At 40.2% G+C, this 24,380-nt stretch overlaps 2 protein-coding genes across 2 annotated transcripts in view; both read right to left on the bottom strand.

Moving 5' to 3' along the window:
- Positions 1-24,380, bottom strand: part of BTBD9 (BTB domain containing 9) — a 412,761-nt gene that overhangs the window by 271,686 nt on the left and 116,695 nt on the right. The gene's annotated exons all lie outside the window — the stretch shown is intronic.
- LOC132431544 (signal recognition particle 14 kDa protein-like) lies at positions 5,401-6,148 on the bottom strand. Its single transcript, XM_060021296.1, has one exon. It carries the CDS (start codon positions 6,003-6,005, stop codon positions 5,673-5,675), a length of 333 nt encoding a protein of 110 aa, XP_059877279.1. The 5' UTR covers positions 6,006-6,148; the 3' UTR covers positions 5,401-5,672.

Genomic DNA, 24,380 nt, shown 5'->3' with positions numbered 1-24,380 from the left:
ATTAAATGAAAACAGGATGTAAAACATATATAATTTGACCTGAAGTTTATTTTTAAAAAGAATACACATGACTAAAAAGAAATAGATCAAAGTAGTGATCTATGGATTGGGAGGTTATAGGTGATTTTTACTTTCTTAATATGTTTTTCTGGTTTCCAAACTTTCTACAATAATACTACTTTTATTCTCAGAAAAATCTCCTAGTAATGGCTACACCTAAAAGAAAGAAACTTCAGCCTAGCTCCCTATTGCCCTCCCAATCCTTGCGCACAAGTCTGTGATTCTGTTTCCCACAGACCTGCCTCTACCACTGCCTGCACATGGCACACGTCTGCTCTGCAGCTGAGTCTGTGAGGGCCTCCCTTAGTACCTCCATTCCTGCTCTCAACATTTACTACACAAAGCACTCATCTGACATAACATTTGCTGCCTTGACTCATCAATTTCTTTTCTGTGCCCTTAGCTCTCACTTATCTGTCAAATTGACTATGATTTCACTTCTTTGTCCTGCCCCCAGCACCAAGCGCAGCATCTTCTAAGGAGGCATTTAATATTTGCTGGTTGCTCAGAATGAAGTTATTCTATATAGGGGCCACTATTTGGCTCTCAGAAGACTAGCATGGCCATGATCTCCTGGGTCCCTGCTGCTTCTTGGCCAAAAGCTGCTGCCATTACTTCCCCCTTTGAATCACAGATGGTTAGGGCAGGGAAGAGACCTGAGATAGGATCTAGCTCAATCACTGAAATTAGTAAAAGAGAAAACTGAGTTCTAAAAGTACAGAGAGACTCTCTGCAGGTCCCTAGGAGAGGCAGTGGCAGTGGCAGAGCCGGGCCTGGAAATGCAATTGCTCACATTCAGTGGTCATTTCCCCAGACCATTCTATGGCAGTGACCTCCAAGAGCCCTTCTCTCTAACTCTTCAAAGAATGTAAACTGGCAAACAAGTTTGGAAATGTCCATTTGATTTCCTGAATGTTCATTTGACAGGCTGGAGAAAATGCATTTGGGATTGCCATTGTGTTTTTCACTCTGTTTAATATAACTGTTGAATATCAAAGGTTCACTGAAAGTAAATGAAAGTAGCTTTTAAGCTTAGCCATTAGGCACTTCAGAATTGTTTTCAAGGCAGCACAGCATAAAGGCCAGAATAAACTGATCATGAATTCTTCCCAGGGATATAAAATTAAAAGCATAATTCAGTGTACATCTTTCCTCCTACGATGAACGAATGCAGACCTGAATGAAGCCAGGGTGTGTGATATGTGCTTATGAACCAGCATGGAAAGGATGCTTTTCACCACTCCAGGAAGAAATATGAAAGTCACTGATGAATAATTATTCTGATAAAGCACTAAGATCCTGCAAGGTTAGGCTGTGATTTAAGTTGACAGCTTTGGTTATAAACACTGGTTCTAAAAAATACCAATTAATGATTCATTTGACTCCTGCTCTGCTCTGATACTGTCCAAATTCTGGCATTTCATGTCATGCCATTGTCTTTTACCACATAAACTTGTTTTATCAAGACAAAGAGAGTAAAAAACACTTTCAAGTGAAAATAATAAAAAGGATCTACTTTACTGTTGCAAACTCTGACAATTTCCTCTTTGCATTAAAAAAGATAATAAGTGTCAAACCAGTTATTACAGCACATGACAGCTTCAGAATAGAGACAGCATATCCAGCTCTACATTATTCAATATGGACACATGGGAAAAGAGCAAACAGTTTTTCTAACAGATTTCTCTGCCTCAATGCCAATATGGCAAATAATCATAAGAAAATGTTATTACTCTACCTAATTTTCCCTTGGAGCTTTTAAATGGAAACTTTGGTTAACTGATTTTTAAAATATGCACAGGGAGGGGTGGGCAGCAACACCGCTATGAAGGGTCCTGCCAACGACATCCAGGCTTAGGTGAAATGACCCCTGGGATGGGAGGGTTCTGAAGACGAGTAATAAGGGCTGAGGACTGGGGATACATGGCAAAGACAGATGTCTTTCCTAAAATGGAAGAGCTCCTGAGATGGCATGAACTGCACTGAGGCAGAAGTTGGAGGAAGGAAAAGAGAAATATTAATGCGTGCTTTCTTTCTCTAATCACTGGGGATGACAGTCAAAATCAGAGGAGAATACAGCAATTCAGAAGTAAAAGGAACAGAAGCAAAATAAAGTCACTGCAAGGTCTCTTGATTAGAGACTGAGATTCATTTCAACTAGCCTATCTTACCTCAGCTGCCGTAACAAAATACCACAGAGTGGGTGGCTTAAACAAAATATTTACTTCTCACAGTTCTGGGAGCTGGGAAGTCCAAGATCAAAGCACTAGCCAATTTGGTTCCTGTTGAGAGCCCTCTTCCTGCCTTGCAGAGGGCAGCCTTCTCACTGTGTCCTCAAGTTTCAGGGTGAGGAGTGGAGGGTGCTGATCTCTCTTCTTTTTCTTATAAGGACACTAATTCCACCCTCATGACCTCATCTAAACATAATTACCTCCAAAGGTCCCACTTCCAAATACCATCACATTGGGGGGTATGGCTTCAACATACGAATTTTAGGAAGACACAAACATTCAGTCCATAACATAACCTTTACCTAGTACCTACTGTGTGCTAGATGTAAGTTCCGAATAAAATTGAATAGTCATGCCAGGGGCAGAATCATGCTTATAATAAGATGCTCGGAAGCAAGACTGTATTTTCCTTTACACCTAAAAAAGCTTGTTTAGCAAACAAAGTTATTTTTACCTGAAATGGCTTTAAATCCTATGCTTTATATTTACGTCCATACTTTTTAGATAAGACCTACTTTAACTGTTGCCAATTCTCACATTTTACTGATCTACTAAGCAGTATCCAGATTTGCCAATTTTATTTTCTGTCACCCTAATGTTATCATAACTTAATGCTATCAGGGAACACGAAAGAATCAATGCTGATTATAGTTAAGAAAGTGAGGACGGAAGCAATACTAACTGGGGATATTAGGTTTTTTGTAAAGCCTCGACAGGAGGTCCTCTTATCCCAGAGTCATTTCAGAATCATTAACTTGGGGCTTCCCTGGTGGCGCAGTGGTTAAGAATCTGCCTACCAATGCAGGGGACACGGGTTCGAGCCCTGGTCCGGGAAGATCCCACATGCCGCAGAGCAACTAAGCCCATGAGCCACAACTACTGAAGCCCATGTGCCTAGAGCCTGTGCTCTGCAACAAGAGAAGCCACCACAATGAGAAGCCCACACACCCCAACGAAGAGTAGATCCCGCTCACCGTAACTAGAGAAAGCCCGCGTGCAGCAACGAAGACCCAACACAGCCAAAAATAAATAAATAAATTTATTAAAAAATAAAAAATCATCAACTTGACTCAAACCCAGCAAAAATGCTACAAATACATGGAGTAAAGATGTCAGTAATTTTCTGGCAAGGAAGCATGGTTTAGTGGAAAGAGAATCCACTCAAGGTCTTTGGAGTCAAACTGACATGGTTTTGAAATCTAGTCCCACAATTTTTTTTTTTTTTTAACAGTGTGACCTCTCTGAGTTTCAATTTCTTCATCTGTAAAAATGAGAATATCCCTGCTGCACAGGAATGCTGTGTGGGATTAAATGAGAGGGAAGTATGTGCAAGTGCTTAAGAGGAAGTAACCATGTGGTCAATATGTTGTTTCCTCTCTGTTCCCGCGAGTGCCTTCTACTAGGTAGGGGTCAGAAGTTCAAAAAGTTTACTACCAGTCTCTGCTTGTGTGTGTGTATATGTGTGAGAGAGGGGAGGGGCCGTGTGCAGAGGAAGGTTATAGATTTGTGAGTACTGTGCTTTCATGAGCCTGACCATCTTTAAAATATTTTGTGTTTATTGATTTGAAAATCATATTAATTTACCCACATATTTCATCTGACACCTCCATTTTCTGGTCTTTTAGGCATCTCTGGGCATGTGGATGCTTGATAAATAGACTTATTAGCATGATTTGACTATCTCTATCCTGTCTCCCATTTTTTTAACAGAATTACACAGCTGGCAGTGAGGATGGCGCCCAATCTCATCATTCATTTACAACCCTTTCTGCATGACTGAATCTGACTCTGCTTATTCCCATTCTCTGCTTCGAGGACCATCTCTGGTGTCTCTTCACTGAGAGGCAATGTGTACAAGCAGACAAAGCAGAAGAATAAAGGAGGGAAGAAATGTGGGCCCTGAGCTTCTGGATGGGCTCTGACCTATTTCACTCACCTTCAAACTCTGTGTGAATCTATTTCAGCTTCAGCCACTGTAGGGAAAGGCTGAGGAATCTTGATTTCCTTGAGGAAGGGAATGAACAATCGACACACTAAAAATCAGAGGAGACTTTGGAAATTACGAGAGAGGCTGATACTGTTAATGACTAAGTTGCCTTGGTATGTCTTGTGTGCTAAAATTCCATTTCATTTTCATCACACACAGAACCAGAATTATCACTGCAGGAAGCGCTACAAGTTGTGTTCCCTTTGTTCTATCAGAACATCCCAAATAGTATCACATGCTACCTGAAGATGTGCCCCTGAAACAGACCAACAATGCTTCAATTATCTTGGCTGCAGGCAAAGACAAAATAAGAGTCTCAGGAGTTCTCAAAAAGTTCTCTCTAAACTGTGTTGTTTTCAGATGGAAACTACAAGAACATGACCAAAACTATAATAGTAGAGATTTCCCTGGGCTTTGTTCTGGCTATAAGATAGTTTCCAAATATACGATGAAAGGTAATTAGAAGCCGGCAGGGGCCCAATGTGGAACACATCAACATGATCATAGTTCAGACACACAACCCATTCAGTCCCCACCCCACTCCACCCCCAGCTTCTCACACAAGCAGGGTTACCCAAACTCTGGTTAACCTAGTATCAACCTTCCTATTTAAGTTTATCTGATAATTCACAGTGTAATGGGAAAAAATGGAAAGACAGAAAGGAGAAAACATAAAACAAATATTGTCCTTCATGTTGGTAAAAACATAAATTGGTTACATGACAAATGTGAGGCAGTGATTATGCTGACAGTCCAATGGCAAAGTTATTAAAATCTTTTTTTTTTTTCTAACTTGGTATCTTTATTCTTGATGATTTTGTAATAGGCTTGTCCTTAGTTTGATTAAGCAAACTCTCATTTGGCTATGAGAACTCATTCAAATTTGCTAAAGGAACTATGATGGTAAAATTATACAGCAAGTTGGGAAAAATACCCATGAAATAACACAACTTTTTATAAAACTGTCAGGTTTCAATTCCAGTAACCCATAAGACAGGGCCTAAAGCCTATTCATAATCACATCATTCCAGAATGAGGAGCTATTGCCAGAAACTTTTTATGGGGTGGGAAAAGGAAGAAAGGATGGTCAGTGCTGACAAATACAGGTTTAATGATACAGTGCTCTTCACAGATGGCTACAGAGACTGTAAACTATTACTCAGAAACATACAACCACACAACACAGACCACTTAGCCAGATCTAAAATAAACTGGCTTCTTGTAACTACCCTGTAAACACTACAGCCCTTCGTCCATCCAAAATTGACCCTAATCTCACATGAAAACAGTTATTGTAGGGGAATCAGAAACCCAGCTTTGTGGCCAAAAGTAAAAACCAAAGGAAAAATAGCAATTCAGTGGTTAGCTGGTGAAAGCGGGAGATCTGGTGCCCTTCACTGCGCTGCTTTGCTCTTCTTACTCTGGCTCTTTTTGTCCCTCTTCTCCAGCCCATCCATGTTAGCTCTCAATAGGCTTGAATAAGCCATCTGAAACTCATTCACTTCTTTGGAGCTCACCACAGTGCTGATCTTCTTTTTCCCATCGGTAGCTCTTAACAGACACTTGTTGTCTGAGGGCTCAAAGCCCTCCACAGAACCCTCCCTTGGAATGGGTTTAGTTTGACCACCATACTTCTTCAGGGTGATGAACACGCTGCCCGACAACTGGCACTTCTGGAAGAGGCTGGTCAGCTCTGTCAGGAACTGCTCACTCTTCAGCAGCACCATCCTGGTGCTGCTGGCTCCTCTCTGTCAGCACCTATTAAAATCTTTAGAGAAAAAAATCTCATTTCTTCAAAATTTTCCACCATTTTAAAAGCCAAGTCGAGAGCTGAATCACTGCTGTAAAAGGAAACACCCTTTCTGAACCACATCTGTGTGATGGGGCCACTGATGCTGCCATTATTGCTCGATCAACACACCCTGGAACAAGAATTTTCATTTCTGAATCCAAGCCTGTTCAAAATCCTCCTGGGGAAGTAAACTAACACCTGGGCATCTTCTGCAGTATAAAAATTCTCTTCTCTTACGGCAGTAGCCTTATGTTTAGACTCAAAAATGCCTTTTCCCTTGCATCAGCTTCTCTCAGGTGAAAGGAAATAAAGACAGAAAGCAAGGGCCCCTTCAGTAAAATCCCACTGAGAAGGGACAGGCAAAATAGGAAGATTTAATTCTAACATGAGGGGACCCTATGATGATGTGAGAGGGAAAGGAGAGAGAAGAGGAATGGCACCTAATCTGGAAGATTCAAGTACATTCACAGATACTTTCCCAAGATGTGCAAGCATCTAGCCTTCTTTAAGGAGACAACCGTGGCATCATATAACTCAAATTAATTCCTTTCTGAATGAAAGCTGAGTAACAAAAACAGAACTTGGCAAGACGGCACAGCACAGTGAGGGCAGAATTGTATTCCCAGTTGATACTTGGTGAGATGTTAGGTTGTCATCTCAATATAAAATAAAATGAGGCCGCACAACGGAAAGTGTTTTGAAAAGTAAAAATCCAAGGGAAAGACAAAAGCAGCATTTTAATGAATCTGGAAAAAACGAACTCGGTGGGGTGGGCAGCTCTGACTGTGACCTTTCTCCAGTTGACATCCTGGGAAGAGAAGACACATGATGGAGAGAGAGGCCAGTGCCTGCCTCCTTCCCCCACAACGGGAATGGCAGTACCATTTGCCAGCACCTGGAAGCTGAGAGAGAGCCTGATGTGGATTCTGTCTGTCCATTAAAGGCAAGAAGAGTGAAAAGTGGGAGAGAAAGCTCCTAATACCGACAGTGGTGACCTGGGGTCATGCAGTAAGGAGTTATAAAGGCATAAAAGCTGCTTTATTCAGATGGTTCCTTTCAGGGGAACTCATTTCATACTTAATGCAGGCAGTTAGAAGAACAGTTGGGTTGGATATAACTTACAGTATGTCACACAAACCCGGAGCGCCCACGGAGCATTAATTTCAGGGCACACATTGAGATTATGCACTTACAACCGGCCTCTTTGCCAGGCGCAGCAGCTTGTAACTCAGAAAGTCATGTTTCATTTAGGATGTGCTGTATAGTGTTGAAGGGGAAAGTTAACTGTTTTGTTTTGTTGTGTCTTTTTCCCCAATCTGAGTAAAAAGCCCTTGGGAAAGAGCTACATATGCTAAACTGAAATTTTCTATAAAGGTGTTCTCACTCATTTCAGCACAAATCTGCTTAGGTCATATCTCTTGCACGTCTACTCTTGTTCTAAACACAAGACTTCCCCTGCTACTGAGATCCCCACAAGCAAGCTCACCATTCTGGGATTTGCTTTATCTCATATAGGTTTGGGTATCACTTTCTCCTGAACCTAGAACTATGTTTTCCACCACAGCATGCCAGACACTAACTCATCCCTACTCAAAGGGGCTTTTAGAACACCACTTTCTTGATGTGCTACATATATACAATGGAATACTACTCAGCCATAAAAAAGAATGAAATAATGCCATTTGCAGCAACACGGATGGACCCAGAGATTATCATACTGAGTGAAGTAAGTCAGAAAGAGAAAGACAAATACCATATGATATCACTTATATGTGGAATCTAAAATATGACACAAATGAACTTAGGTATGAAACAGACTCACATAGAGAGTGAATTGCCAAGGGGGAGGAGGGACTGGGGAGGGACAGGGTGGGAGTTTGGGTTTAGCAGATGCAAACTATTATATATAGGATGGATAAACAACAAGGTCCTACTGTATAGCACAGGGAACTATATTCAATATCCCATGATAAACCATAATGGAAAAGAATATGAAAGAGAATGTATATATATATGTATGTATGTGTGTGTATGTATATATATATACATATAACTGAATCACTTCGCAGTACAGCAGAAATTAACACAACATTGTAAATCACTATACTTGAACAAAATAACTTTTTTTAAAAAAAGACATTCTTAAGAGAATTTTCAAAAAAAAATCCCACCTTCCTCTAAGTGGTAGTGAGGTGGTCCTTTTTTTCACCCTTAGCTACTCCTCAGCTCTGGTAATCAGTAACTATTCAACTTAGGTAAGAGAAACCATATTAATTCTTCTAAGTAATGCAAACATCAAATTTTACATGCTCTCAAATTACTTTTCTTTCTACTGCATGTTTGTGTAGCTATTACATGAGTCCGTTGTACTGATGCAGCTGTCATCCCTTCAACTCAGTTCTTGCCAAACACTGAGCTGTGTCTGGAGATACAAAGATAACCACTCTTGTTGAAGAGATGCCAGTTTAGTGGGAGAGCAGACATGTAAACAGATCCGTATGTGAGATACATGGCCTGGAGGGGGAGAAAAAAATATATTGCACAAATAAATCAGCACAACAGCACAAAAAGAACTAGAGGGCCATAATATACCACAAAGATCCAGTGAAATGCAAGGACTGTGAACATGAAGGTAATACTTGCATTTTCATCTCAGTCAATCTACATACTCTGCTGCAATGGAAGAAGTAACCTCGTTCCTACCTAAAGACAACTTTCCACTTGAGTCCCAGGGCCAAGCCGCTCTCTCATATCAGGGACACGGTCCTTTAACGATCCACTCTCCTGCATTATCAAATCCTCCCTTCCTGTGGAGTCATTCCAACGTGCATACAAGCATACCTTAATATCATCCTCCCTTGACCTTGAGCCCTCTGGCCTCTTTGCCATTTCTCTGCCTCCCTTCCCGGTGACACTCCTTTCATCTTCTACATTTATTGCCATCGCTATTACCTCACCCTCCATTCCCTTCTCCCACTGCTCCAACGAATTGATTCTCAGCAAGGTCACCAATAAGGTCCACCTTGCCATTAGTGACTTTTCTGTTCTTATCTGTCTTGCATAGCGTCTACTGCCCACTCTCATCTCCCCTCAGCCCATATTGAAAGACTGTCTTCTTTAGGCTTCCATGAAAACCCTCTCCTTGTTTTCTTTCTGCCTCCAGCTCCTTTGCAGTTTTCTCTGTCTGCTTCTCCTTGCCTGCCTCATTCCTGTCCCCCCCATAGCCCATTCTCACAGTAGCTAGAGTGGTCTTTCAAAATTATAAACGAAGTTATTTTATTCCCTGACTTAAACCCTCCAATGGCTTCCCATCATTCTTAGCATAAATTCCATGTCACCGAGGCCCAGTAGTTCCTGGCTCCTGCCTACCTCTCTGCCTCATTGCTAGCCATACCTTCTCCCAACACCCTGCACACTATCCACCACCAGATTTCAGACTTCCACTGCCTTTTTTCAGTTCCTCAAACACCCAAAGATAGTTCCCACTTCACAGCCTTTACCACTGCTGTTCATTAGCCTAGAGCACTCTTCTCTTAGCTCTCTGCATGGCCAACTGTGATAAGTCAAGTCTCAGCTCAACTGACTTGCTCACGGAGGACTTCCCTGATCTTCCTGCCCAAGTGTCCATTCCCCAAACTCAGTCACCTGCTAGCTCATCACCCCTTTCCAATTCCTTCAAACACTACACTAAAACGTGTCATGTTTATTTTTCACATCTCATTTGTCTACCTCTCCTGTGAGAGCCTAAGCTCAACAAGGGCAGGGACTTGGTCTTGTTCAAGCTGTATGTCTAGCTCCAGGCACAGAGCTAGACATAGTTAGGTTAGGTTAGGATATTGTGTCCAGCTCTTTGCTCTTCAACTACAGAAAAGCACAGGAAGGGGAAAGTTGAAACATAATAATAACTAGCATACAGGGAAATCAGACTTATGAAAAAGGTTAACAGAACTAGAATTAATGAGAAAATATTCTACTTTCACTCTTCAGGGGGTCATTACTAGTTTTTTTTAATGTCTAATGAAGATTAAATAAAAAGAAATGGACTACAGGTTCAGCAGACTGGGTTTAAGTTCTAGAATAGATGAGATGTGGGTTAGTTATGGAAACACTTCCTGAAACTGACTACTATTTAGGATTATAGGAACTGTCCTGGTGGCGCAGTGGTTAAGACTCCACGCTCCCAATGCAGGGTTCCCAGGATTTGATCCCTGGTCGGGGAACTAGATCCCACATGCATGCCGCAACTAAGGAGCCTGCCTGACGCAACTAAGACCCAGCACAACCAAGTAAATAAAAATAAAATATTTTTAAAAAGATAATTAGCTCCAGAAGAACACTGAAGAGTCTTTTAAAACTAAAAGGGATAATAATAATCCTGTATCAACTGAGTGCCTCCTGTGTGCCAAGAGCATTGCCCAGACTGTGTTGTAAGTCTGCTCTCCTTTGACACTTGTAGCTGCCCTGTGAGGAGACACAAGCTACTACTGTCCTCCTTTTAGAGATGAGACGACCAAGGCTTAGCAAAGCTAACTAACTTGAAAAGGCCACATAGTTGATAAATGACCAAGGTGGGACCAAACCCAGATCTGTTTGACTATAAAATCTGTGCTCCTGACCACTATGTTTAAAAGGGAGAGTTTAAAGCACTGGACATAGCCCTGCTAAAAACATGAGGATCAGTTTTCTTAAAATCTTCACCCAAGTCTAGGATTTTAAGGTATTTTCAGGAATAATATAAAGAACGTGCTATAAAGAACAACTTAAAACAGCGCTATAATGCAGATTCCATCTTAGAGCTTTTGGTTACACAGACGTTTGATGAACTGGACAAAATAATGTGCTTTTGGTTAGCCATTATATAAATTCTCTTGTGTCATCTTGAAGGATTACTTTATTTATAGTCTAAAGAGCTGTCTTAGAAATATGAGAAAAGAAAAACAAGTTTACAAGTATCACTGGGTATGACAAAATAATTCCTTGTTCCTCTAAAGTTATGAACAGAGGTCAGCAGATTATGGCCTGCTTACGGCCTGCAAGCTAAGAATGAATTTCACATCTTTTAAAAGAGTTGTTTAAAGGAAAAAAAGGAGGAGAACATGTCACAGAGACTGTGTGGCCCATAAAGCCTAAAACAGTTACTTTTTGGTCCTTTAGCAAAATGTTTGCTGACCCTTGTTCTAGAGCCTAAAAATGTATGCACAAGTATGGAATAGGTGTAATAGAGAATAATATACCTGCTAAGAAAAATCAACTCCCTGAAGGTTTTAGAAAGTATCTTTGGAGGGTTTGTTTGTTCGTTTCTTTTACCAAAGACAACAAAACTTCCCAGAGTCAGATCATAAAGTGGGTCTGGCCTCTCAACCTAGATCCGTTAGATGATATAAGGGGGCCTAAGAAGGAAAGGAGAGTACTGAAGAGCTTGGGGAAAAATGAGAATGATCCAATCTCAGAGCTGAACAGGGCCTTATAGATACTAGGAGCCAACACCTTCATTCTGTAAAAGAAGAAGCCCCCCGGGGCGGGGGTGGGGCAGTGGCTTCTTCAGGCCACGAGGACATGCACACACAGCACAGTGATTCGTTCCGGCCCCCGAGGCTGGGGCTATGTTCTCTGTGCCATGTGGCCTTTACTTTACTATAGAGACATGCTTTTGCAAATCGAGGAGCAGGAGACAGCTTTTTAAAAGGTCAGACAAGAACCAGCAGATCTGCAAAGAACATGTGATCTGAAGGTGAAGTCCCAATCCCTCTTATAAAAACTGTTTAATTTCTTTTTTTCTAATTTTAAAAATAGTACACGTTGATTATAGAACATAAAAAAAATTTAAAGAGAAGAATAATCATTCATAATCGTATTTGATGATAAACACTTTTAACATTTGGTGTATTTCCTTATAGCTTTTTTAAAAATCCATATACACATACATCATTTTAAAAATTAGAATATTGTTATTTTAGTAACTTTCTTTCCACTTAACTAGGTACAAGTCAACTTGTGAGCATTTTTGTGTCATATAAAATTCTCCTAAAACAGTTTTAATGGTTGTACAATTCCATAGTATGTATGTATCATTCTTGCTGTAACTAATTAATCCTTCCAGAACCAATATGTATGAGAGAATATTTTATGTCACCCTCATCAACACGACCATGAACATAATTCAAAATATTTTCCCATTTAATAAGCACAAATGATTTCTCTTTGCTTCACAATGAGGTTGATCTTTTTTTTTCACATGGCCGTTTAGTTATTTGCCTTCTTTTGTGAATCATCTATTCTTTTTTTTTTGCGGTATGCGGGCCTCTCACCATTGTGGCCTCTCCCGTTGCGGACTCTCCCGTTGCGGAGCACAGGCTCCGGACACGCAGGCTCAGCGGCCATGGCTCACGGGCCCAGCCGCTCCGCGGCATGTGGGATCCTCCCGGACCGGGTCACGAACCCGTGTCCCCTGCATCGGCAGGCGGACTCTCAACCACTGCACCACCAAGGAAGCCCTCATGAATCATCTATTCTTAATGTCACATGTCCTATCCCCACTTTTCTTCTGGGGTGCTCGTCTGTTTCTTTTAAGAATCAAATAGCAAAGATTCTAACCTTTTTTCCTGATACAAATTTTGTAATTTTTCCACTTTGCCATTTACCTTTTAATTTTGTCTTTTTAATTTTGTTGTTTCTAGATTCAGAAATGTAGCATTTCTATCTAATCTGACCCCCTGCTTTTTGTTCTTTGTGATTTGGTAAGATCAGTAATAGCACAAAGCTGGTGTGGGACCATACAAGGGATCATCTACTGGAGCTGGCTGGTGCTCTATTAAAGTCTCTAAAAAGCAGCCAGTGTAAGTCTTCCAAACCCGCACAGCCTGCAAGTTCTGCCCAATGGTGGCCAAATGGAAGGAACGTGTAGTGTAAATGCTACAGGATGGACCAGGATGCTAGTCCTCAGTTTGCTCCACACTTGCTACGCGTCCTCAAACAAAACCCAGTCTCCCTGAGCGCCATATATACCTCACCTAAAAATGAGAGGCGTGGACACTACAGTCTCAAAAGACACGGCCAGTTCTAAGGCTCATGCTTATTTGACACGTGACAGGAGGGAGCTCAGCATTAGATGCGGAGGGCTAGTTAGCATCCACACCCCAGAGAGACCTGTCCATGAGGAGAGGAAAAAGGTGAGAGACGGTAAAAAGGGAACATCTGACATGGGAGGGCTGTAGTCCTTTTGGCATGTCGTGTCAGTTACAGAAATTCTTTCAAGAAGTCAGCATGGCCCACAGGGTCAAAAGCAGAGGGAACCAAAGCTGAAAAGGGTTCAACACTAGTGCACAGATCTTTCCCAGAGGAGGCACCAGGTAACCTCGCTGTGGTTTCCTCTGAGTTAGCTGGGAACTGTAAATGTTGGATATGGGCATAAATGCCAGAAGACAAAACCCAAAAAGGGACCTGGATGAGAAAAAGTGGTGGTGAAAGTTCTGAGACGAAAGAGAGAAGGTGTCACAAGGGTCGTGCTGAGAGAGCTCTTTGAGGGCAGGCATGGATTGGATCATAGACGAGAAGGGACAAGAGGCAGTGAAACTCAAGCAACGAGAAGAAATGGTCTCAAGAAGAGGTGGGCAGGGTTGTAGTGGAGATCAAAGTGTTGCCTCCTGTCCCTGTGAAGTACCTGCAAATGCAATATTGTGAAAAATAATACATGCCCGGAAGTATTATGATACTGGCAGGAAAGGAAGAGCATTGGTTAGAAAACAGCAGCAGCGCTGTGGGTGCCACCGGCAAAGTTCTGAGTCCAGGTCACACAAGACACAAGAAATCACATTAATGAGCTAAAGTTCTTACCTTTATTTGGTAACTAACTAACTAGTATTTTTTTACATATACTTAACAAATAATTTTTTTTCTTGCATAATACTAAGTAATAACACTGGTTCATTTTCTTCACTTTTTTGCTACTTTAGTAGTTATTTATCTTTCTCATCTCAGAACTGATTAAAACATAAAATGTCTTTAGGAAATATTATGTCCTAATTTATGGTTTAATTTGATCTTAGCAGTCAAACACTGATAACACTGCATCTCTTAAAGAAATCAGCCTATCTATTATCATACCCCAATAAGTACATGAAAAAAAAAACTCAATGAGAAGAGAAGAAATTGCAAAGCTAGGAGGCAATATGAAGGAAGAGAAACAAATCCTGAGTCCTCCACCCGGCCCAACAAAGTTTATTAAGAATAATTGAAGAGATGCTTCCCTGTGTTTCAATGATGGAGGATGCCTCATCCACCTATTACTTTCCTCTTCAAGCTTGTTTATCGTTTTTGATGTAAAGGAAAAGAAAAGAGCCACTTCTCCCTTCTAAAAACATATAAGGTAAGAACTAACTACACTGTAAATAGACTTTTACCCCCAGGCTCAAAATTCTCATTAAATTAAAACTCCATTATTGTTTACACTGTCCTGAACAAGACTGGAAAAAGACTAACCAGATCCCATTTTAGAGATGAGAAAACTGATGCACGGAAACAGCCTAAGCAAGACTAGAACACACAGAGAAACAAAGGCCAGCCTTCCAGCACAGGCCTCTCCTGGGATCTCTGTTCACAGCTTCCCTTCAGGGTTCACAGTGGCCTTCAACTGAGGAAGGGTAGAGGAGCAAAGAGCAGGAAACTGAGCTGGGCCCCAGCTTTACACCATGCTACTGCTGGGATCCTGGGAAAGTAATTTTAATGTTCTGATGGCTCCATTTCCTTCTCCGTAAAATGGGGCTGATATTTACATCCACTCCCTAATACAACGTTTGTAAGGATCAAATGAAAGGAAGCGTTCCTTATAAAGTACCGGGTATTCTCGTCACTTAGCGATTTAAGAGAAGAATGATGCAACTAAAATAATAATTCAAAAACTTACATCACTCTGTCATTCATTAATTTCATAAGCTCAGGTCCTAAAACTGCTATATAGCATATATTTAAGTATAATACTTTGTTTCTACTGTTTTGTTTTACCCAACTGAGATAACTATTAGGTGTGTATATACAGGCAAATACACGCATAATGTTTAAAACACATAGAGATATATATTTGTATATACATACATATAATTATGATAAGGAAAATTATGGTTTTGCACAAATATCATATAAATCCTTTTAAAAACTGCTGGTAAACAAATAAACCAGAGCCAATGTGCATTTTGCTCATGAAATTAAATTTAAGCTTTCAATGTAAGATTTTATATACAAAATAAAATAGTGCCACTGCATATAAAGGATTACATGATGATATGAATACTATGAGAAGGAGCAAATTCTGTTTATAGGTTTTTTTTATTTTAAAGCCAAGACAACTTTTTTTCCCAAGACAACAATTCTCATCTAAAATTTAACCTAAAAAGAATGAGGTACTTCTGCATTTTTAACCCTTAAAAAATTGTCCAGGTTACAGACAAAACTTCCAGAATCTAGAATAATAACAAAGCATTCAGTGACCTAACAACTACTTTGAATAAAGGACACATATCAACAATTGCAGTGGGTGAAATTGTTCCTTTCTCCGGCACCCTGGAGGCGCAATGTTTAACGAGAAAGAATTATTTATGCCTACAAACAGAGAACTGTAATGGGCCATTTTAATATAACACATCACAGCAGTACAAGCAAGCTGCCAGAAAGGTGTTACCAGGTTTTGACTTATACTCATCTGATTTCCAAGACCAGACTAAAGCTTTGAAAACAGCAGGGGCTTTTGGTTTTGTTTTTCATTATTACTGACAGTCAGTGGCAACAATAGCTGTGTTGATGGAGTCTTCAGGCAGGAATACTGAGGTTCCACCATTTCCTGCTGAAAATGAGTTCTCACCAACTGCCAGGACTAGGGATGTCAAGATCTACCTCCACTTTTTTCCTCTTTTAAAGTGCTTACAGTAATTTAGTGATTTTAATCATTACTACATTCATTTTGGAACAACGAAATAATGCTAAGAATCTCCTATCATAATGCATTGAAAAGACAAGTTTTCGGAAGGAAAACGATCTACAGTTCGTCAGTTTTGCTACCAACTGTAGCAGTCGAAATACTGAAATCAGATTAACTACAGAAATAGCAGGGAGAGAGTAGAATGGGGAGTGGAGGGGCAGTGAGCAGGGCTGAGGGAGATGAGCACTGAACCGAAATCAGCCTGGGCCAGAGGGAAACCTCTTTACAGGCTGATGATGCAACAAAACAGAGAAATTGGTTTTAGTGTCTTTAACTTCAATTAGTCACATTAATTAATGCTAAAAACAATGTTAACAGTATATTATTTTCATCTAGTTCAATAAAGGATTATACACATTTGAGTAAATTACACAGTATTAAACATTTAAATAACTTGAAATGAAGCCATTACTGTCATTCAAACAAGTTTCTACAGCTAAAGGCTGAATGTTAAGTATGAACTGATCTGGCATTACAAGAATATAAATCCTTTATCTTTTTAGAGAGAAGAACAAACGAGAAGATTTGATGACTTCTGACTTGAATAAGTGGTTTGTAGTGGCACAGCGCCCTCCAGTGGTCAAATGCTCAAAATGCAATTTCTAAAGGCCAAAGTTCAGTAGCCAATCTTCATTTTGAATGGTGATAAGATAACCTTAGCTTTTTAAAAAAAATACAGTGGTTTACCTCAGCACATATTTTCAATACCAGGTCATCTCTGCATTGACAATTTCCCTCATCAAATTTAAAGTTTTTATTTAAATCTAATTTGTTCCTAAGAAATGTTCTGGAGAGTTAAAAAAAAATCAAAGAAAAACAAAGCAAAACCTTACTTGGACAGACAAGAGCTGCAATGATGAGTGAATTGTTTTCTGTAAGCCTAGAATAATGGCGGGAATGTCAGCATTAGAGTGGTATTAATTTTTATGGGTTAAAATCTAAGCTCTAGAGGGAGATCATAAACATTATGGAATGCTATTTTGCCTGTTATACGAGTACATATGGCAAGTTCAAAATTACAGAAATGCCTTTTACTCATTTTTTCTATATGTGAACATTTCTGTTTTTAAATAACAGTATAAAATATTCATTGTATATACATCACTTTTTAAAATCACTATAACTCCTATTAGAATGGATCCAAAGTTAAGGGCTCCAATATTATTCTGAAGAAGTATGGAAAGATATTTACCCTTTCAGGTTATCAAAAAAACTCCCTTAGACCAATCTATAATACTTCCATTCTTGAAAATATATTGATTTCTCATATGAAAACGGATTATAATGCTGTTTATAATAACTGAAAATATGAGTTAAATGATTATAATATTCTTGGTTTTCTACTCTATCAACTGCATTGCCCCAGACCCTATAGAAAATATTGGGTTGGCCAAAAAGTTTGTCTGGGTTTTTCTGTAACATCTTATGGAAAAACCCAAATGAACTTTTTGGCCAACCCAATAGTTACTAGTTGGAATAAGGTAGTTATTTTCAAAAAAAATAATAATGATTATCTAATTAAATTTTTTTCTTCTTCTGCTTACCCAAAGAACAGAAAAGTTTGAACATGTTTTTGAAAAGATCATTCCTTTCATTGGAACCAAGAAAGCAACTCTGTCTCTATAATGTAAGTAGAAATGACTTTGGGTTTTGGATTTTGACTCCACCACCCAGAGCAATGCAGGCAAACATCTCTGCGCCTTAGTTTCTTCACCTACAAAATGGACATAATTGTTCCCATCTCATGGGAACCTTCTGAGGATTCAGAGTAATGATGCAAGTAGAACACTCGGCCCAGTGCCTGTACGCTAGGAGATCCTCAAGGAACACCCGTCCTACCACTGAAAGAATGCAGAAGACCTATTCTCCCTAGGTCTTCTCCCTAGGTCCAAGAGGACTAGAACCGGGGTTAGGAGCTATGGAGTCACATGGATGAATCAATTAAACCCACTTGGACCGTGCAGGTAGACCTGGAGGTGGTTAGGAAGGAGGAGCAATAACACCGCCACACAGGGATGGTGGCTGAGAGATGTGGATGTGCTCATGAATAAGAATATCTTACTCATTACCCCATCTTAATTACTTTCATCTGTTTCTCTCTTCATCGTTAAGTATTTAAAGCAGTGAGGTGGTGGGAGATGGTATGGGAGTGTAACCAAATCTTTTCTGGGGAAGATGGGCCCATGAGTAGTCTGAACATGCATTTTCAGAATTATAATAAAATAGACTATATTTGCAAAGTAGGCTTTCTTGCCCTTTGTGACCATGAAAACAAGGCAGTTGAACAAGCTTGATGTGAAAGTGACCTATGCTGTGCTCTGTCACTAGCAAGAACACGAAAAACACTTGTGGCAAGCAAACAGATCCCACTTTCACACTGATCTCATGTGACTGAAAAAAAAAAAAAAAGAGCATCCTTCTAAGAGTGCCATTGCCTTGATTCTGTCGTTGCAATTCTTACTTGTTAATGGATATTTTAAATAATATTGAGAAAGGTGTAAGATTTCTGAGTTTATCAAAAACGGCATGAGTTTTTAAATGTTGAGAAACATTTTTTTAAAGATGCAAATCAGCTTCAGGAAAATGAGAGAGTAAAAGGGAGAAAGGGCTCAAGGGACAACTTTTAAAATTCAGGCTTTAGGCTAATGGTCACACCAATTAAGATGCAAATGGATAAGGTTTCTAGCTTTTGCCAGCTTGCCAAGTACCCTGATGACTTACTAGTGGCAACAGCCATTATGTCTTCCCCTTCTGCATCAGTGTCCTAAACAATGCCCTAAAAGCTTACAAGAGTTGAGAGCTGATGCCAGGTCCCAAAGTGGGCAGGGCCTGGCAGCACAGACACACACACACACACACACACACTCCAAGAATTACCCTGAGTGTTGAAACTTTCGACGAGGGCAGGAAAGGTACCAGTATGTCCCTCCTATCCACGTGGGAAATATCTTTTTCTCAAAAGGGAATTCACAATACAGAGCTAGGACTATCTACCAAGCAAATGACAGATGGGTCTAGATGCATAAGGTAAAGGACAGAATTGGTTTTGGTGACTCTCTGAATATTCATAGAATCTATAAAAGTCCAATCCTTTTAAGATGCAGTCTGTTAGAAATGAATATGCAACTGTACCAAATAAAAACACTGTATTTCTCAAAATGGACACATGGAGGGAACTTTTCCCACCTCCCATTACTGTCGCAATTTCTGGATAAAGTATTATATGAACTTTATGTTGATTTGTGATTTATATACTCTAAGGTAGGCCCCCCAATATGGTTTTTTTTCCAAATCGCATTCCCTTATCATTTCACCCATCACAAAAGATGCTACATTCAGTAAGATAATTCCTAAGGATAGTGTTAGAACTCGCTAGCTCTTCAAAATGATCAGAACTACTGGACCCCACACATGGCAGCAGCATGGGGTTCCTTTCTTCAAGTTTCTCAGTTCACTACATGGAAAGAAAGAGGGAGAGAAAAGGAGGGAAGGGGAGAGCAAGGGAGAGGAAAAAAAATAAGGTATTCACTAGTAAAGAACTATTATCAATACAATGACTATTCCTTACAACAAGACCTATTACAATGAAAATCATACTAGAGGATCTCCAAACCTTGTTGCTATAAAACTTCAACCAACTAGCTGAGTAACCATTACAGCAAGCAAAGCCTTCAGACCTGGCTATTGTCTCAAGTCCCGAGCAGGACAGAAGGTATTTTTTTAAGTCTTAATTACACAAGCTTGGTTAGAGTCAAAGTGTAAGCAACCAGGCGAGGTGGCAATAGCCAGGTTTACAGAAAGAGGCAGTCACGGAGGATAACGTGTCAGATTTGCTGAAAATAGGTTTAAGGCTGAGGTGTCCCTCAGTTTTAACACTGCTTTTCTGAAATTTTGTTGACGCTACAGAAACACTGACTATAAAGTTACTTTCAAATTAATAAAAATCTTCAGTAAGATCAACACTGGAGTGATTCCCAACAAAGTATGAAAGACAGAAATCTGGTCATTTGTATGAATTTGGCTGCCGAAAGCACCTGTCTCTAATATCTAAAACCGAATTCAACCTGTCCCATTTTTTTCCACAACGAAGTTTTTTCAGGACTCATGAGGTATTAAGGACCAGCCACAACACCAGAACCAGTCTACCATTCACATTCCATACTCAGGCAGAAGAGAATGCTACACATACTTCTAAATAGCAGATCGTGCTAGATAGGTCTGTGGAACACAGCTGAATTTGTCATTATTCAGAGGTACATATGTATTTCAAAATGTGTTCTGTTTTGTTCTGCTATCTAGTACCCCCTGCCCCCCAAAAAAACAGAGCAGGAAGCAACCCACAAAGGGGTGGACCGGGTGCACTGGCCAGGAAGGGCCATACATCCCTTCTGCTCACAGCCCACTGGCCTGAGCTGGTGAGAGAGCCAGCATCGGAGGTGGGTAATGTGAGGGGACACATGGAAGAGCTGACGAGCACTACTGCTTATGCACACCATCCAATTTTCTAAATCTTTGATTCTAAAATCAAGAAGCCCCACACCTTTCCTCTTGTAAGCTTCACTCTCCATAATAAGGATTTGTGCCTATCACCTCCTTCGGTAATTTTCTCCCATTAGTAGATGGGCCAGTTCTTCTTTCCATGTTGATTTACTCACAAAATTATATCCAAAACAGATGGGACCCTAAGGATACAAATTCCACAGAACAAAAACCTGTACAATCAAGCTAAGTCCCCTCATGTTTTTCTCCATATCAACTATGTACCATATTTTAAAACACACACACACACACACACACACACACACACACACACTAATGAATGATCTAGCATATTTGGAATCTAAACAGTGCCTGTCAGCAACAGCTAGGGGTTCATTTCTTACACTTGGCCCTCTGTCGAGCCTGTTTTCTGTCAGCTTTCTTATTTTCTCTTTAATTTTGCTAAGGGAACACTATTCTGACAAGTGGTTAAGCAATACACAAAAATCAGAGAAAAAATGTTAACAAATTAAGCACTTTTGTCTAACCCTCCTCAGAACACTGTGCCAAGGTAGTGCACATGCCACACTGCAGTCTCAGAACACTGTACAAAGTACTGCACATTCCACACTGCAGTCACATAACACTGTACCAAGTACTGCACATTCCACACTGAAGTCTCAGAACACTGTACGAAGTACTGCACATTCCACACTGCAGTCTCAGAACACTGTGCCAAGTATCGCACATTCCACACTGCAGTCTCTGAACACTGTGCCAAGTACTGCACATTCCACACTGTAGTCTCAGAACACTGTGCCAAGTATCGCACATTCCACACTGCAGTCTCTGAACACCTGCCAAGTACTGCACATTCCACACTGCAGTCTCTGAACACTGTGTCAAGTATCATACATTCCACACTGCAGTCTCTGAACACCTGCCAAGTACTGCACATTCCACACTGCAGTCTGTGAACACCTGCCAAGTACTGCACATTCCACACCGCAGCCTCAGAACACTGTGCACAGGGGCTGCCTCCTCTGCATTCAGCACACAAATCACTTTGACTATGATCACCCACATTTATCTTTATTTTTAAAATCACCTCATTGTTGCCAATGGCATTGAACATTATTATTACTAATCCTGCTACGCTTAATAATAGTACTTAAGTAACTTGTCATCTTGGGAATTTTATAAACAATAGCTAATTAATTGTCAAGCATTTAATGTAACAGGATTCTAATCTCCAACCTCTGAGGCAGGGTATTTATTTGTTATAATGGTAAAACTTCTGTTTGCATTGCTTATTTATTCAATATATATTCTCTATCTCATCGATTCTAATTTTTATATCTGCTTGGTAAGTAAAATAAAGACTCACATGCTGAAAGACACAGACAGCACACTTTACAAACAGTGATGAATCTCCTGCAACTCCTTTTATTCACACTACAATAGATTCTATGTTACCATGCAAAGAAAAACAAAACAAAACACCATAGATTATTTCCCCTTGTTTGCAAGATATACTCACAGTATTCTGATAGGAACGAGAACTTGAAGGTGCAGCATGCTATGTCTTAGGAGTGTGATTAAATACAGTATTCTGTTGACATCTTGTTCCTGCTTTCAAACAACCAGGTATGTTACGTATGAACTGTCAGGACAGCTAAACAAGTTTTCCTGTCTAAATGTGCCCACATTCTTTTCAGAGAACTCATCTTAAGCTGAGGTCCCTATCTTAGTTGAATACTTAGTTGAATACTTAGTTGAATGTGGTAACAATTTCTTAACTTGCAATATTTAAAAGGTGTAAACACCGGTCAGAATGCCCATCATCAAAAAATCTACAAACAATAAACGCTGGAGAGGGTGTGGAGAAAAGGGAACCCTCTTGAACTGTTGGTGGGAATGTAAATTGATACAGCCACTATGGAGAACAGTATGGAGGTTCCTTACAAAACTAAAAATACAACTACCATACGACCCAGCAATCCCACTACTGGGCATATACCCTGAGAAAACCATAATTCAAAAAGAGTCATGTACCACAATGTTCACTGCAGCTCTATTTACAATAGCCAGGACATGGAAGCAACCTAAGTGTCCATCAACAGATGAATGGATAAAGATGTGGCACGTATATACAATGGAATATTACTCAGCCATAAAAAGAAACGAAATTGAGTTATTTGTAGTGAGGTGGATGGACCTAGAGTCTGTCATACAGAGCGAAGTAAGTCAGAAAGAGAAAAACAAATACCGTATGCTAACACATATATATGGAATCAAAGAAAGAAAAAAGGTCATGAAGAACCTAGGGGTAAGACGGGAATAAAGACACAGACCTACTAGAGCATGGACTTGAGGATATGGGGAGGGGCAGGGGGAGGCTGTGAGGAGGTGAGAGAGTGGCATGGACATATATACACTACCAAGCGTAAAGTGGATAGCTAGTGGGAAGCAGCTGCGTAGCACAGGGAGATCAGCTAGGTGGTTTGTGACCGCCTAGAGGGGTAGGATAGGGAGGGTGGGAGGGAGGGAGACACAGGAGGGAAGAGATATGGGAACATGTGTGTATGTATAACTGATTCACTCTGTTATAAAGCAGAAACTAACACACCATTGTAAAGCAATTATACTCCAATAAAGATGTTAAAAAAAAAAAAGGTGTAAACACCACCAGTTTTATCTGCCAACCTTCCTCTCACACATATACCACACATACTTTCCATATGACAATGCAAATGGTCTGAATCCTGCAGAAAACAGAAAGGTAGCAAAGAAAGACAGAATCCCTTTCTTGGGCCCTTAATGAGGTCTCCAGAGCCAAAGGTAAACCAATAACAAATTGTACTTTTCACATACTAGGGGGAAAAAAAAAGAAAAAAGGCAAAATGCGGGGGTGAGCTTGTCATCTGAAATTAATTGAACTTAGCCATGCCAAGAAAACACTGGTAATAAACCCTCCCCATCTAAATTAAGGGTTTTATACCATGAAAAAAAATAAAAATTTATGGCAGTAATTTCATCTGGGTTTTTCAGGAAGTGCTTGCTGATTTTCTTGTACTCAGTAGAAAAATCCCCAAGGAGCAATGCAGACTGCAATAAGGCAGACTTCTAAAAAGATACCATTTAATTTCTCACTCCTCCCCTTGCACTATTACCACACTTCCACTTCTCTCTAACTCAGTATTAACTCTCTCAACACAATTCTCTTCCACTAGCTCCCAGCACCAACTTGCAGGGGAGGAGAGACAGGCTCAATCTGCAACTGCCCGTCTGTTGCTCTTGGCGAGAGAAGTACAGGTGAAGAGAACGGAAGCCCCTGAAGCACACACTTCTATTCGTCTTTGGCTGTTTTGGGGGTTTTTTTTTATGACACCCAGCCATCTTAATTGAAGGCAACAAAAGTCTTAATGGTTTCAAAACAACCATCATGCAACACCTTTAAGACTGGTGACAAGAACTGATGAATGACTTCTGAGGGGGAAGAATATCACACACAGAACCATGGTTCCCAGCCCATGGATCGTATGTGGTGGGGGGCAGCTCCATAGGCCAGGCACAGAGTTACCTGCAAGGGTTCTGCAAATCCCCATGGGCCTGTGGATCAACTATATAAAAACACAGACACAGTATTTGTTTTCTAATGTCCACAGACACTGGTGTGATGATGAAAACAGAAATTTCTTAAAAACCGTAAGTAAATTCACAGCGGCTTTTTGTCATTTTCTCAATGAATGGCTTCTTTAAATACCATAGCTAATTTACAATCCAGAAATATTTTTTGAAGTCAAAGAGCATCTTCATCTTGAAAAATACAAGGAACAATTGATCTAAGTGTTAGAATTT

The sequence above is a fragment of the Delphinus delphis genome, chromosome 10, assembly GCF_949987515.2.
Source record: "Delphinus delphis chromosome 10, mDelDel1.2, whole genome shotgun sequence".
Taxonomy (NCBI): Eukaryota; Metazoa; Chordata; class Mammalia; order Artiodactyla; family Delphinidae; genus Delphinus; species Delphinus delphis.
This window is presented reverse-complemented; position numbering and strand designations above follow the sequence as displayed.

Excerpts from the sequence above, each read along its gene's own strand:
- LOC132431544 (XM_060021296.1), bottom strand. The coding sequence starts at position 6,005 with ATGGTGCTGCTGAAGAGTGAGCAGTTCCTGACAGAGCTGACCAGCCTC.